Source organism: Arachis ipaensis, chromosome B9, assembly GCF_059453495.1.
Source record: "Arachis ipaensis isolate K30076 ecotype BB chromosome B9, ASM5945349v1, whole genome shotgun sequence".
NCBI lineage: Eukaryota > Viridiplantae > Streptophyta > Magnoliopsida > Fabales > Fabaceae > Arachis > Arachis ipaensis.
Genome location: NC_142444.1, coordinates 72,251,699 through 72,266,838, shown reverse-complemented (window position 1 = coordinate 72,266,838; position 15,140 = coordinate 72,251,699). Strand labels below are relative to the sequence as shown.

Sequence of the window (15,140 nt, the reverse complement as noted above, 5' to 3'; positions counted from 1 at the left end):
TCAATCTATGCTTGATTTTCCTCTAAGATGTATCTTTGTTCTTCATCCTAATGGATTGGGAGTGTAACTTGACCGTCATCCCAATTCCACATGGGTTCTTTCGAGTCCTTGACGGGATAGTATTAAACCACCAGCTTGATTATACATCTCTTACACAGCTAATCCACGGCTTTGTTGGGGACTTCTCGAGACATCAGTTCAGCCGAGGTGCGGGGTGATTAGGGCCTTTGTGGTATAGGCTAGAACCCAAAGAGCAGCGTTCTTTGATCTGGAAGATCTGACATTGTCTGTGGCATTTTGAGTAGGATCACCAAGGGAATGGACTACTAGAGCTTCACCCCCGTTCATTTTGGATGGCTGACCCGGCGTTTGATCTGAAGCAGAGGAGATTAATGACTGCTGACCTGGCGTTAATCATATATAACCTGCCATGGAATGAATCAATTAGAAGTTGGAGTAGATGGTGAGAAAAGTTGATCCAGAAGGAAGAAGCATCTCCAAAGCCTCAACCATTCTCATACCATTGATTTCACACCTATCTAGTAACGTTTTATTTAATTATTCTATTTTGTGCGTTTTCTTGTGACAACTATATTTTCTATCCGCCTGACTAAGATCTGCAAGGTATCCACTACATGCTCAAACCAACAATGTCCGTGGGATCGACCCGATATTACTTTCCGGTCTATCTGTGCGAAACGTGCGGAGTCAGTTTCGTGCACCAAGTGTTTGGCGCCGTTGCCGGGGATTGTTCGGATTTGACAAACTATCGGTGATAAACCACTATTTTATGGTTTATCTTGTGTTTAATTGAATGGTTTCATCAAGTCTTCACCCACTTATTCATACTAATTGCATGATTTTATAACCCCTTCCTAATATTATTTTATGATTGAAACACTATAAGAAAAACACCCATTCAGGTACACATGAAAAATGTAGCCAAAAGTGAAAAAAAATGATGCCTTAGGCTACGGCTACGCTTTCTGGGCTACGGCTACGCTTTTTGGAGTGATTCCTATTCGGCCGTTGCCTATTCTCAAAGGCTACGCTTTTCTGCACCAAGGGCTACGCTTTTCGCGTTTGAGAATAGGCTACGCTTTTCAAGTGATGCTGTCCAGGACCAAAGGCTACGCTTTTCAGCTTTCATTTTTCCAGAATAGGCTACGCTTTTCAACGTTACTACATCACTTGTAAAGCGTAGCCACATTGTATACCATAGCTACCTTTTATAAGCGTAGCCTTAGATCCCTCTTTTTTTTTTTTGTATATTATAGCTACTGTATATAAGTGTAGCCTTAGGTCCCTCATTATTTATATATATATATATATATATATATATATATATATATATATATATATATATATATATATATATATATATATATTCTAATAATTTTTTTTCTAAAACCTAATATTTAGTAATATGATTATATATATAATCCTATTTTTTTAAATTAAATTAGTCAAAAATTATAAAATAAAAATAAATACATAATAAAACCATACAATATTGTTTAAATAATAAAAATTATCCTTTAACAAAATATATTTATTATGAACTAAAAATATTGGGATGATCATAAATGAGTATTCATACATCTCACACTAAATTAAACATACCCATATCAAAATATACATTAGACCACTTAGAATTTACTACTAATAAACTATAAAAAACCAAAATATTGTATCCTACATAAGTATCTTCTAATAAAAGTTATTAACCTTCTGATAGAAGAGAAAAAAATCTTGTTCTTTAAATATCTTGTTCGACGGTTGGGTGAGTGGAACCAGCTCCCTCTTAAGCTTCAGTCAGCTCCCTCCTTGGCCATCATTCTCTTTCTCTTGGTGCTATGATTGATGAAGAGCCAAAAACTTGAAGAACGCTCCTGTTTTTGCTCCCTCTCAATGTATAAAAGAATGCACAGCTTCTAGGACTAGTAGAGATGGATCACTTAAAAGATGGTGCAAAAGAAAATGAAAATGGAACATAATGTTGATTACTTATTGAAGCTGGCAAAGTGCAGTTGAAAACTTGAGCAATTCATTCACTTAGAACCATCAAGATTTAGGATAAAAATTCATTCATGTGATTTCACAGGAACAACTTTAGCTCAAACCATGTTTAGAAACTGAACTTATGATATGTATGTATACCAGCATAAACAAATAGCATAATATTCTCTATCTAAACAAGAAAATAAATAAAAGTGCTTTAAAATAATTGCTGAATTGTAATGGCTCAGATATATCAATTATTTGTTAATGAGAACTTATTACACTGGGTTGAAAATAAACAGAATAAAATTTTTCAAAAATTGGGTTACTTTCGATGTATATAATTGAAGATTTTGATTAATGAGTGTTAACAAACTAAAAGGAAAACCTGGGGAGAAATCACACGTCTGTCTGGATCTTTACTCTCCAAATCATTTACACAACTTTCGGGATTCCATACAACAACACCACCCCACATCTACAATATTCCAAAATAGGCTCTTCATAACAATCACAAATTTGGAATTTTATAAGACATGTAATATTAGAAAATGATAAAGTAAGGAAATTTTGAAGGTGAGATGAATAACAGGAGATATAAAGCCATTAGTCTTGGAGAGATCTCCATTTGGAAGCTCCAATTGCAGAGGACATTCCTTTGCAGATGGTATATACCTGCCATTATATACAAGGAAACATTTAATGTAAGCTCTGTCTAAACGCAGATCAGAATCAACAAACTAATCACAATAGAGAATTGTAATAGCAGTAGAGACAATGAGACAGAAGAAATTTCAATTTTTTCCATTTAATGCTAGCACTAGAAAGGCTATCAAAAGTAAAAGAAGAAACGAATTCTTAGATTATGAAAAGAAGTAAATAAATCTAGGATTGAGCTGAAGAGTAGACACCACAAGTTGCAATACTTTAGATCTCCCTCCCGCTGCAACTGAAGTATCTAGATGCCACTCATTTGAATTAAGCTGTTCAACATCAAAATATTTACATCAAATACATCACCAAATTTATTATTGTTGTATCTCAGATAGATATTAAGTAAATACTACAAGAAAAATTGCAAGGTTCTGCAGATACTTTCTAATGCATTAGCAGTGATAAAGAACTCACGTAAGTTGAACCATCTCTACAAAAGACATATGCATAACTCAATAGACACAGGAACTTCAAAATGTTCAAAGCGCTGTGACTTTATCTGATAATCACTAATTATGCCAACAAATCAAATATTTTCGGGTAGAAAGGCACATCATCTATCCAATGATACAAAAGTAGAAAGGGTCTAAAGTTAGAACTAAATAATGGTAAATTTGCTACAAACTATAAATAAGTCAAGACCAAAGAGAATGTATACAAAGAAAGGAAGATCCTTGGTACTGAATATGTGGCTTCCGTGTATATCATCCCAGTACAAAAAAGAAGACTTTGGCGTGTAGTATAAAACCTGCCAATTAGGAACAAGAAAATCATTCAAATCTAAACAATGCCACGACTTTTTAACCATCACATGTATAAAAGGCTATACCTGGCTTTCAACCGTTATGTTTGCTATAGGTTGCAAAGCTTGGATCACAGGATGCAACATAGTCTTGTCAATTTCATGAAAACCCCTATATTAAGATCACCACAGAAACTTCAGGATGAAACTCTTTCAAAGAAAACTAAGCTAATAATATTCATGACAACACATATAAAAGCAAAAGAACAGTTCAACAATGATCTAGAATAACTGTTAAAGCCTCTATGTCACCACTTAAAACATGTGAATTCTGAGTGCCTGATGAGCGGATAATTTATACGCTTTTTGGCATTGTTTTTAGTATATTTTTAGTAGAATCTAGTTACTTTTAGGGATTTTTTTAATATATTTTATGTTAAATTCACATTTCTGGACTTTACTATGAGTTTGTGTATTTTTCTGTGATTTCAGGTATTTTCTGACTGAAATTGAGGGACTTGAGCAAAAATCAGATTCAGAGGTTGAAGAAGGATTGCTAATGCTGTTGGATTCTGACCTCCCTGCACTCAAAGTGGATTTTCTGGAGCTACAGAACTCGAAATAGCGCGCTTCCAATTGCGTTGGAAAGTAGACATCCAGGGCTTTCCAGCAATATATAATAGTCTATACTTTGGCCAAGAATAGACGACATAAACTGGCGTTCAACGCCAGCTCTCTGCCCAAATCTGGCGTCCAGCGCCAGAAAAGGATCCAAAACCAGAGTTGAACGCCAGAAATGGATCAAAACCTGGCGTTCAACTCCACAAATGGCCTCCGCACGTGGAAAGTTAAGGCTCAACCCAAGCACACACCAAGTGGGCCCCAGAAGTGGATTTATGCATCAATTACTTACTCATGTAAACCCTAGTAGCTAGTTTATTATAAATAGGACCTCTTACTATTGTATTTGACATCTTTGGATTACCTTATGATCCTTTGATCACGTTTTGGGGGATGGCCATCTCGGCCATGCCTGGACCTTTCACTTATGTATTTTTAACGGTAGAGTTTCTACACTCCATAGATTAAGGTGTGGAGCTCTGCTGTTCCTCAAAGATTAATGCAAGTACTACTGTTTTCTATTCAATTCATCTTATTTCGCTTCTAAGATATCCATTCACACCCAAGAACGTGATGAAGGTGATGATTATGTGTGACGCTCATCACCATCTCCCCTATGAACACGTGCCTGACAAACACTTCCGTTCTACATGAAATAAGCTAGAATGAATATCTCTTAGATCTCTTAACCAGAATCTTCGTGGCGTAAGCTAGAATGATGGCGGCATTCAAGAGAATCCGGAAGGTCTAAACCTTGTCTGTGGTATTCTGAGTAGGATTCGATGAATGAATGACTGTGACGAGCTCCTAACTCGCGATTGCAGGGCGTTAGTGACAGACGCAAAAGGATAGTAAATCCTATTCCAGCATGGTCGAGAACCGACAGATGAATAGCCGTGCCGTGACAGGGTGCGTGAGCATATTATTCACTGAGAGGATAAGATGAAGCCATTGGCAAGGGTGATGCCTCCAGACGATTAGCCGTGCCGTGACAGGGCATTGGATCATTTTCCCGAGAGATGACCGAAAGTAGCCATTGACAGTGGTGATGTATCACATAAAGCCAGCCATGGAAAGGAGTGAGACTGATTGGATGAAGATAGCAGGAAAGCAGAGGTTCAGAGGAAAGAAAAGCATCTCCATTCGCTTATCTGAAATTCCTACCAATGATTTACATAAGTGTCTTTATCCCTATTTTATTATATAATATTCGAAAACACCATTATCACTTTATATCTGCCTGACTGAGATTTACAAGGTGACCATAGCTTGCTTCATACCAACAATCTCCGTGGGATTCGACCCTTACTCACGTAAGGTATTATTTGGACGACCCAGTGCACTTGCTGGTTAGTTGTATCGAAGTTGTGACAAATTATGAATGTGACATCACAATTTCGTGCACCAGTGCCTAACTTATAAATAACACATCTAGATACAATATAGCAAAATAAATACTTATCATCCATCTAAGATGAATTTCTATTCCCTGCAATGTAAAAAGTTTTACACTATCCATCAATCAAATTGCAAGTGAGAAATCATGATGGGTACTATTGTAAAGGGTATACTAATCTGACACTTAATTGTATTTTCATTTGCTGACAGTGACACTTTACACTGTCAGTAAATGGAACATTAATTCCTATTTATAAAACATCAATAGCTAGTTTTTGAAAGAAAAAAATTGAAATAAAACCTCATTAACAGAACACTGAAATGGAGTCTCAATTTCACAATCCATACCAATCATATATCCAATCTTGTGGCTCTGCATTGAGCAAACTGAACTTGCCATCAGCACCAACCGGCATGAACTCACTGTGAATCGAATTCCCTTCACTCCCGTCACTCATAAACAACCTGGCAAAGATCTCAGCTGTCCTTGAAGCCGCCTCATCCTCCAAAATGTGGCCGAGTACCCACGCATGCCGGTACATACCCACCACAGCCCTCACTTCCCCTTCCTCCTTGTCCCCATTAAAAACCACAACACTATAACCCTTCCCTCCACCGCCTACATTCCCCAAACAACGCTTCAGCATCTCATCAAAATCTTCGTCACTCAACTTCCCGCCAAAAATAACTTTACCACACTTCAACGGACACTGAGCTTCCGAACCCTCCGTCTGCACGCAACTGGAGCCCGAATCGATGACCACAGAGACGTCGTAGTCACCGACGCCGCAATTGCCGCATCGCGAGGAGTTAGGGTTCAGTTGGGACATCTTGCGGGTAATTTCTGCTGCGATGTCGTTTGGACCGAGGCCGCGAGAAGCGGAGAAGTCAAAGCCGAAAGTGAGAACAGGAGCATGGCAAGCCCTAGCAGTGGCGGCGGCTTCAATTGACCCCAGGAGCGACGACAGTGCACGGCGGAACAGCCTCCTTCTCTCTCGCGTCACGTCTTCGTCCTCTCTCTTCATCTCGTCTGTGAATCGTCTTTCTCTCTCTCTCCTCCGGACTCTCTCCACCACGACGGCGATGGCGGCGGTTGTAGCGGCGTTGCGATGGTGACCCCCTCTCACTCTCTATTCTCTCGCTCGTGCTCTCATCTCTGTCTTCCTCCTCTCCTCCCTCTGATTCACTCATTCTCTCGGATCTGGGTGTGTGTGTGAAAGGAAAGGCTGCGTGCATTTGAACAATTAATTGGAAGGGGAGTTAGGGTTTTGAACAATAATTGGTAGGGTTGCGAGGGTTTACGAAGTAGGTGCAGGGAGGCAGGGTTGCGAGGATGAATGAAGGTGCGTTCTTTGGAGGGAATGACAAAAATATTACTAAGTGTATGTGACTTTGCTTTCAGGGAAAAGAGGGAAAAAATTCACTAAGTGTCAAATTTTTTGCTCTAGACACATTAGGCATTACTTTTAAAACGCACCCAAAACTTAATAAATAGGCTACTCTCTAAAAGCGTACCCTTTGATACAAAAAGTGAACCTATAGATATCAGCCTACGGCTACGCTTTATAAGTGATTTCTAAAATACCTAAGGCTACACTTTTTAAATGATGCCACAATTGTGTATCTTTTTCTCATATAAAAAGGCAACACGGAGAAAAGCGTAGCCTATTCATAGAATAGGCTACGCTTTTCAAATGTAACTTAAAAAAAGTGTGGCTGAATGGGTATTTTTCTTGTAGTGAAAACTTGCTTCCTAGAGATCTTTAATTAATATATTTTAATTCTTCTTTATACCGTTCGATGCCGTGATCCGTGTAATAAGTGTTTCAGGCTTCATAAGGCAGGAATGGCTTAGAAAATGGAGAGGAAGCTTGCAAAAATGGAAGGAACACAATAAACTAAGGAGATAACCAGCGAACACTGACGCGCGTGCATGGCTCACGCGAGCGCGCGGAATGGAGAAAATCGCAGTGACACGAACGCGTGCCTGACGCGTACGCGTGGATTGGAGTCTGCACGAATGAGGCGAACGCGTGGACGACACGTACGTGTGACAAGGAAAATCGCGGAATGACGCGAATGCGTGGACGACGCGTACGCGTGACCTGCGCGATCTGCAGAATAAATAGAAAACGCTGTGGGCGATTTCGGGCCGCGTTTTAACCCAGTTTTTGGCCTAGAAACAGAGAATAAGGCCAGGGAACATGCAGAGACTCAAAACACACACATAGACAGAGATACACATTCATTCATATTAGGATTACTTTTAGTTTTAGATCTGAATCTAGAGAGAAAATTACTCCTCCTCTAGTTTCTTTTTACATTCCTAGTTATTGCTTTTGCTTTTGGATATTGAAGAGTCATCACCTCCGTTGAGAATATTATTCTAGTTTGTTTACTTTGTCCCTTATTCTTCCATATCCTAATTTACTTTATTTAGAGTTCTAATTGGATTATTTTCATGGATTGTTGATAAAGAGGATTACTTTACCTTCAATTAACTTTTAGTCTCTATTTTATTTTATTTAATTTATTATGTCTTCTTCTTATATTTTTTTGAGTATTATATTCATGTCAATGGAGTAGACTCCATACTTGACATGGGGGTTGATTAAAAAAAGACACTTGAGTTGGAAGGCTTAAGTGCTGATTAACTGGAAGTTGTTAGCTAGTTCTGTATTTACTAACGCTAGACCTTCCCAAGGGAGAGGACTAGGATTTGCAAATAAGGATTAGCTCAATCACTTGACTTTTCTTTATTTAGTAAGGGTTAACTAAGTGAAAACAACAACCTTTTTGATACTACACTTAAGAGATCCCAACAAGGATAGAACTTCCAATTAATCATTCCCCCAGTCAAGGCTTTTTATTAGAATATTAATAATCATTCTTAGTTTTATTGCTTTAATTTATAATTATTTAATTGCTCATTATCCAAACTCAAACTCTCTTGAAAATTCCTGATTAATAAGTTAGCACCCTTTCCTGCAACTCGTTGGGAGACGACCTAGGACTCATACTCCCAGTATTATTATTTCTAAATTTCGTGACAACTTTTCTAAATTGACAAGGCAGATCTTAGCTGGTTAAGAACTATACTCTCAACGCATTCTCTATTTTGATTTCTTAATTAGCCGACTTCTGCCTTCACGTCAATCGGATTATCTTGTTACTTAGATTAGGTACTTTTTACTATTTTGTTTGTGTCTTTTGTGTTCTTTTCAAAAAATTTTCAAAATCTTTTCCTTTCTTTATTTATCTTTGTCTTTTGTGAGAGTCTTTTGTTCTTGTTCTTGTTAAAGTTTCTCACTTTCTTGGTGTCTTTTCCAAAAATTTTCAAAAATAGTGTCTTTTGTTTGAGTCTAGTGTCAGTTCTTAAGTTTGGTGTCCTTTGTATGTTCTTTATTTCTTTAAATTTTTGAATTGTCCTTAAGTGTTCTTTCTTGGTATTTAAGTTGTTCTTGTTTCTTTTCTTGTTTTGATCTTAAAATTTTTAAGTTTGGTGTCTTTTGGTGTTTGTTTTCTTAATTTTCGAAAATTAGTGTCTTTTGATCTAAAAATTTTAAGTTTGGTGTCTTTTGGTTGTTTTTCTCTTTTTTCATTAATTCAAAAAATAAAAATATCTCTTTTATCATTATTAAAAATTTTCAAAAATTTCACTTTCTTTTCTTATCTTTATTTAAATTTTTTTAAGATTGGTATTTTCTTGTTAGTAAAGTCAAATTTCAAATTTTAAATTTTATCTTTTCATATCTGTTTCAAATCTTTATCTTATCTTTCTTTAAAATGCAAAATTCAAAAAAAAAAAAATCTTATCTTACCTTATTTCGAATTCAATTTTTAAAACTCAATTTCAAAATTTAAAATTTAAAAATTCAAATATCAAATTTGAAAATAAAATCTTTTTCAAAAATTAAATTTCAAATCTTCACCATATCTTATCTTTTCAACTTATTTTCAAATCTTTATCTTATCTTGTTTCAATTTCAAAATTCAAAATCAAATCTTTTTCAAATCTTTTTAAATTTTTATCTTATCTTTTCTAATTTTAAATTTTAAAATTAAATCTTTTTCAAATCTCCTATCTTATCTTAATTTTAAATCTTTGTTAATTAGTTACTTGTTTACTCTTTCTTCTTTTTCAAAACTTCCTAACTAATTCCCCTTTCTTCTATTTCAAAAAACTTCTCACTTCTTTCTCTCTCTTCTTTTTCAATTTTCAATTCTTTTTTTGTTAATTAGCTTTTAATTTTTTTCTTGTTTTCAAAATTTAATGAATAAATAAAATAAAAATAAAAATGTTTTAATTCTAGTTTCTCTTTTTACTTCTTAATTTTCGAATTCTTCTGTCCCTTTCATTCAAATTCTTTTTTTCATTCCTCTACCCTTATTCTTCCTTCTTCTTTAGATCTCACAAGGAGTTCTCTATCCTTTGACATAGAAACATCCATTCTCTTTCTTTTTTGTTTTATTTTTCTTGTTTATGAGCAGGAACAGAGATAAAGAACCTCTCTTTGATCCTGATCCTGAACCTGAGAGGACCCTAAGGAGGCGTTTACAACAAGTTAAAGCACAACACTCCGAAAGAGATCTCAGATAACTTTTTGAACAAGAAATAGAAAATACAGACATGGCAGCTGAACAGAATAATGGAGGAGATGTAAAGAAGGTCCTTGGTGACTTCACTGCACCCACTTCTGACTTCTATGGAAGAAGTATCTCCATACCTACCATTAGAGCAAATAACTTTGAGCTTAAGCCTCAGTTAGTCTCTCTAATGCAACAGAATTGCAAATTTTATGGACTTCCACTAGAAGATTCACATCAATTCTTTTCTAAATTCTCGCAAATCTGTGATACTATTAAGACCAATGGAATGGATCCTGAGGTTTACAGGCTTATGCTTTTCCCTTTTGCTGTTAGAGACAGAGCTAGGATATGGTTGGATTCTGAACCTAAGGAAAGCCAAGACTCTTGGGAAAAGTTAGTCAATGCTTTCTTAGCTAAGTTTTTTTCACCTCAAAAGATGAGCAAGCTCAGGATGGAACTACAAACCTTCAGGCAAAAAGAGGGTGAATCTCTCTATAAAGCTTGGAAAAGATACAAGCAACTAATCAGGAGATGTCCTCATGACATACTCTCAGAATGGTCTATCCTAGGAGGTATTTTATATGATGGTCTATCTGAGATATCCAAGATGTCCTTGGATCATTCTGCTGGTGGATCACTCCACCTGAAGAAAACACCTACAGAGGCGCAGGAACTCATTGAAATGGTTCCAAACAACCAGTTCATGTACACTTCTGAGAGAGATCCTATGAACAATGGGGTAGCTCAGAAGAAAGGAGTCCTGGAGGTTGACACTCTGAATACCATATTGGCTCAGAACAAGATCTTGACCCAACAAGTCAATATGATCTCTCAGCATTTGACTGGAGTGCAAGCTACAGCTAGTAGCACTCAAGACACCTCCTATGATGGAGATGCTTATGATCCAAATCAACCCATGCTGGAAGAGGTGAATTACATGGAAAAACCCTATGGAAACACCTACAAATTCTCTTGGAGAAATTATCTTAACCTCTCATGGAATGATCAACAGAAGCCTTAACAAGGCTTCAATAATAATCAAGGTGGAAGAACCCAGAATAGATTCAGTAACAGACCACCATTCCCATCTTCTCAGCAACAGATGGAGACTTCTAAGCAGAGCCTTTCTGACTTAGTAACCATAGTCTCTGAACTCTCTAAGACCACTCATAGTTTTATAACAGAAACTAGGTCCTCCATCAGAAATCTAGAGGTACAAGTTAGTCAGTTGAGTAAGAGAATCCCTGAGACCCCTCCTAACACTCTTCCTAGTAACACTAAAGTAAACCCAAGAGAAGAGTGCAAGGCCATCACTGTAGAAGCTGAGGCCGAATCTGAAGGGGATAATCTGGCGATGAATGCCAGTAAGGAAGTCCTTACTGGGCGTTCAACGACAAAGGAAGCACCATCATTGGCATTGAATGCCAGTAAGGAGGTCCTTACTGGGCGTTCAAAGCCCAAAGAAGCACAACAACTGGCGTTGAACGCCAATAAAGGGATACAAGTTGGTCGTTCAATGTCTAAGGGGACACAAGTCCTGGCGTTGAACGCCACAATAGGAGTAGTTGGCGACCCTAAGCCCCCTGAGAACTTTCCTATTGAAGAACTGATAGAACCCAAGGTTCCTGAGGAGCCCATTGAAGTTCCCTTGAATGCTTGGTTGAAGATCATAGAATCTAAAGAGTGCTCTTCCTCTGATGAAGAAGAGGAAACTAGGGAAGAGCAAGTTGCTCAGTACCTAGGACTTCTCATGAAGCTGAATGCCAAGTTGTTTGGCACAGAACCATTGGAAGAAGAACCTCCAGTGCTCACCAAGGAACTCAATTCCTTGGTTTAACAGAAACTACCTCAGAAGCTACCAGATTCTGGACGCTTCCCGATTCCTTACACCATAGGTGCCATCACCTTTGAGAAGACTCTGTGTGACCTAGGGTCAAGCATAAACCTTATGCCACTCTCTGTAATGGAGAACTTGGGAATCTTTGAGGTACAAGCTGCAAGAATCTCAATAGAGATGGCAGACAGGTCAATGAAAAAAGCTTATGGTCGTGTAGAGGATGTCTTAGTAAAGGTTGAGAACCTTTACATCCCTGCAGATTTCATAATCTTGGATACTAGGGAGGAAGAGGATGAATCCATCATCCTTGGAAGAACCTTCCTAGCCTCTGCCAATGCCATCATTGATGTAGCAAAGGGAGAACTGATTCTACAGTTGTGGGAGGACCACATCTTGTTCAAGATGCCTAGCCCTAACTCTTCCTCTGACAAAAGAGAGACAGTTGTGCAACACCTAGTGTTCTAACCCTCTCTCTCAGTGTAAAGCTATACAGATCCCCCAAACACCAATTTGGTGTTGGGCAGCCATTATCAAGCACGAAAAACACTGGTACTAAGAAGAAAGTACCTAAGGCTGCGTTTGTTTACAGAGACAGGACACTGAGACAGGGAAATAGAGACACAAAATTGTGTTTGGCAGAGGAGACACGGACATAGACAATGTGTTCAGAGACTCTGAATTAGTGTATTTTGTGTCTATCCTGATAGGAAGGACACAAAGACACTAACAAGGGACACAACTTATTTTTATTTTTTATTTAATTATTTTTTGTTAATTTTTCATAATTATATTTTTTATTATTATATTTTTTATCTCAAATTTTTTGAATGAAAAAAAAGAGAATAAATTAGATTTTCATAATTTGTTCTAGTTTATCACCAAACAGAATACAAGAACACAAAATTTTGTGTCTCTGTCCATCAATGTCTTGTCATGTCCTGTTCTCAGTGTCTTGTCCTGTCCTGTTCTCGAAAACAAATGCAGCCTAAGGGCTAGATGGATAAAAAGATCCCTATTGAAGGCCTCTCACCTGGCATGAGAGTTGTCTTCACTGACAACCAAGTCATTCCACACACTATGAACATGATTTTGTCTCTAGAGCATGTTGAGCTCATCCATGAGAGCACAGGTAAGAAGTTCACTATAAGGGGTGAAATTCTAATCCCCTATCCATCTCAGTAAGGAGCTAACCGTCAAACTAGTGACGTTAAAGAAGCGCTCATTACGAGGCAATGCAACCATAATTAAAGTTATTTCTGTTTTTCATTAAGTTTATTTTAGTTATATCAGTTTAATTTTCATATTTGTTTAATTTTGTGATCATGTGCAGTAGTTAGAATAGAAACAGAAACAGTCAGAATTGGAAACAGAACACCCTGGGTTAAGTACCTTGCTAGCGTTGAACGCCAGACAAGGAAGCCAGAATGGACGTTCAATGCCCATGAGGAGCAACATTGCTGGCGTTGAACGCCAGCTAGGGAACATGAAGCTAGCGTTGAACACCAGCCAGGGGACAGAGGCTGGGCGTTCAACGCCCTAACAGGAGCACATAGCTGGTGTTGAACACCAGCCAGGAGCAGGAGCTGGGCGTTCAATGCCCACAAGGGGGCAGGGACTTCTAATTCCCTAGCCTCTCAGATCAGTGGGTCCCATAGAATCTCCACCTACCCCCACCTTCTTCTCTCTCTTGCTTTCACTCTTCCCCATATACTCTTCCCCATAAACCCTAACCCAATCACATACATAACTCTTCCCAAAACCATCATAACTCCCACCAACCCCCACCCACTTTAAATTCAAATTTTCCCACCCAATTTCCATCCATTCATTCAAACCCTACCCTATCCCACTCCTATAAATACCCCTTCTTCCAACCCTTCATCCACACACCATTCATACACTAAAGCCCCACTTGGCCGAATCCTCTCTCCCTCTATCACCTCTATTATCTTCTTCTTCTACTCTTTTCTTTCCTTGTGTTCTTATTTTTCTCGAGGACGAGCAAAGCTTTTAAGTTTGGTGTTGGAAAAACCTTGCTTTTTGCTTTTTATTCACACTTATGGCACCCAAAGTCGGAGAATCCTCTAGAAAGAGGAAAGGGAAATCTATTGCTTCCACCTCCGAACCTTGGTAGATGGAGAGATTCATCACCAAAGCTCATCAAGACCACTTCTATGAAGTAGTGGCAAAGAAAAGGGTGATTCCTGAAGTCCCCTTTAGGCTAAAAAGGAATGAGTACCCATAGATCTGACGAGGAATCCGAAGGAGAGGTTGGGAAGCCCTAACCAATCCTATACCGGAAGTTGGAATCTTAATGGTGCAAGAGTTCTATGTTAATGCATGGGTCACTAAAAACCATGACACAAGTGTGAACGCACATCCCAAAAATTGGAGCACCATGGTCCGAGGGCGATCCTTGGATTTCAGCCTAGAGAATGTAAGTTTGGCGCTCCATTTGCCAATGATGCAAGGAGACCCACATCCTTATACTAGGAGGGTCAATTTTGATCAGAGGCTGGACCAAGTCCTTTCAGACATTTGTGTGGAAGGAGCTCAGTAGAAGAGGGATGCTCAAGGCAAGCCTATCCAAATGAGAAGGCTTGACCTCAAGTTCGTAGCTAGAAGATGGTTGGAATTCATTCAATGCTCTATCATCCCAACTAGCAATCGGTTAGAAGTGACCATTGATAGAGCCATCATGATTCATTGCATCATGATTGGAATTAAGGTGGAGGTACATGAGGTAATACCTCAAGAATTGTACAAGAAAGCTGAAAATCCTTCCACTTTAGCAAGGTTGGCATTCCCCCACCTTAGCTATCATCTATGCAATTCAGCTGGGATTGTCATAGAAGGAGACATCCCCATTGAGGAAGACAAGCCCATCACTAAAAAAAGGATGGAGCAAATAAGAGAGCCTACACATGAACCTCAACAAGAGCATGTACAGTTACCTCAACAAAAAATCCCTGAGAGGCCTCAAGGGATGCATTTTCCTCCCAAGGCTATTGGGACCAATTGCAAACTTCTCTAGGAGAATTAAGCTCTAGCATGGATCAGTTAAGGATGGGACATCAAGAGCATTCCACCATCCTCTATGAAATAAGAGAAGATCAAAGAGTTATGAAGGAAGAACAATAGAGGCAAGGACGTGACATAGAAGAGATCAAGCACTCCATTGGATTCTCCAGAAGGAGGAGTAGCTGCCATCATTAAGGTGGATTCATTCCTTAATCC

At 38.2% G+C, this 15,140-nt stretch overlaps 1 protein-coding gene across 1 annotated transcript; it reads right to left on the bottom strand.

Annotated features, from left to right (window-relative positions):
- Window positions 1–2,368: 2,368 nt before the first annotated feature.
- Window positions 2,369–6,501, bottom strand: LOC107615546 (uncharacterized). The gene is made up of 6 exons (XM_016317600.2): window positions 5,825–6,501; window positions 3,545–3,629; window positions 3,374–3,463; window positions 2,911–2,984; window positions 2,592–2,676; window positions 2,369–2,479 (listed from the first exon to the last, which is right to left on the bottom strand). The coding sequence occupies exons 1-6, from the start codon at window positions 6,499–6,501 to the stop codon at window positions 2,369–2,371; spliced, it is 1,122 nt and encodes a 373-aa protein (XP_016173086.2).
- Between the last annotated feature and the right edge of the window lie 8,639 nt (window positions 6,502–15,140).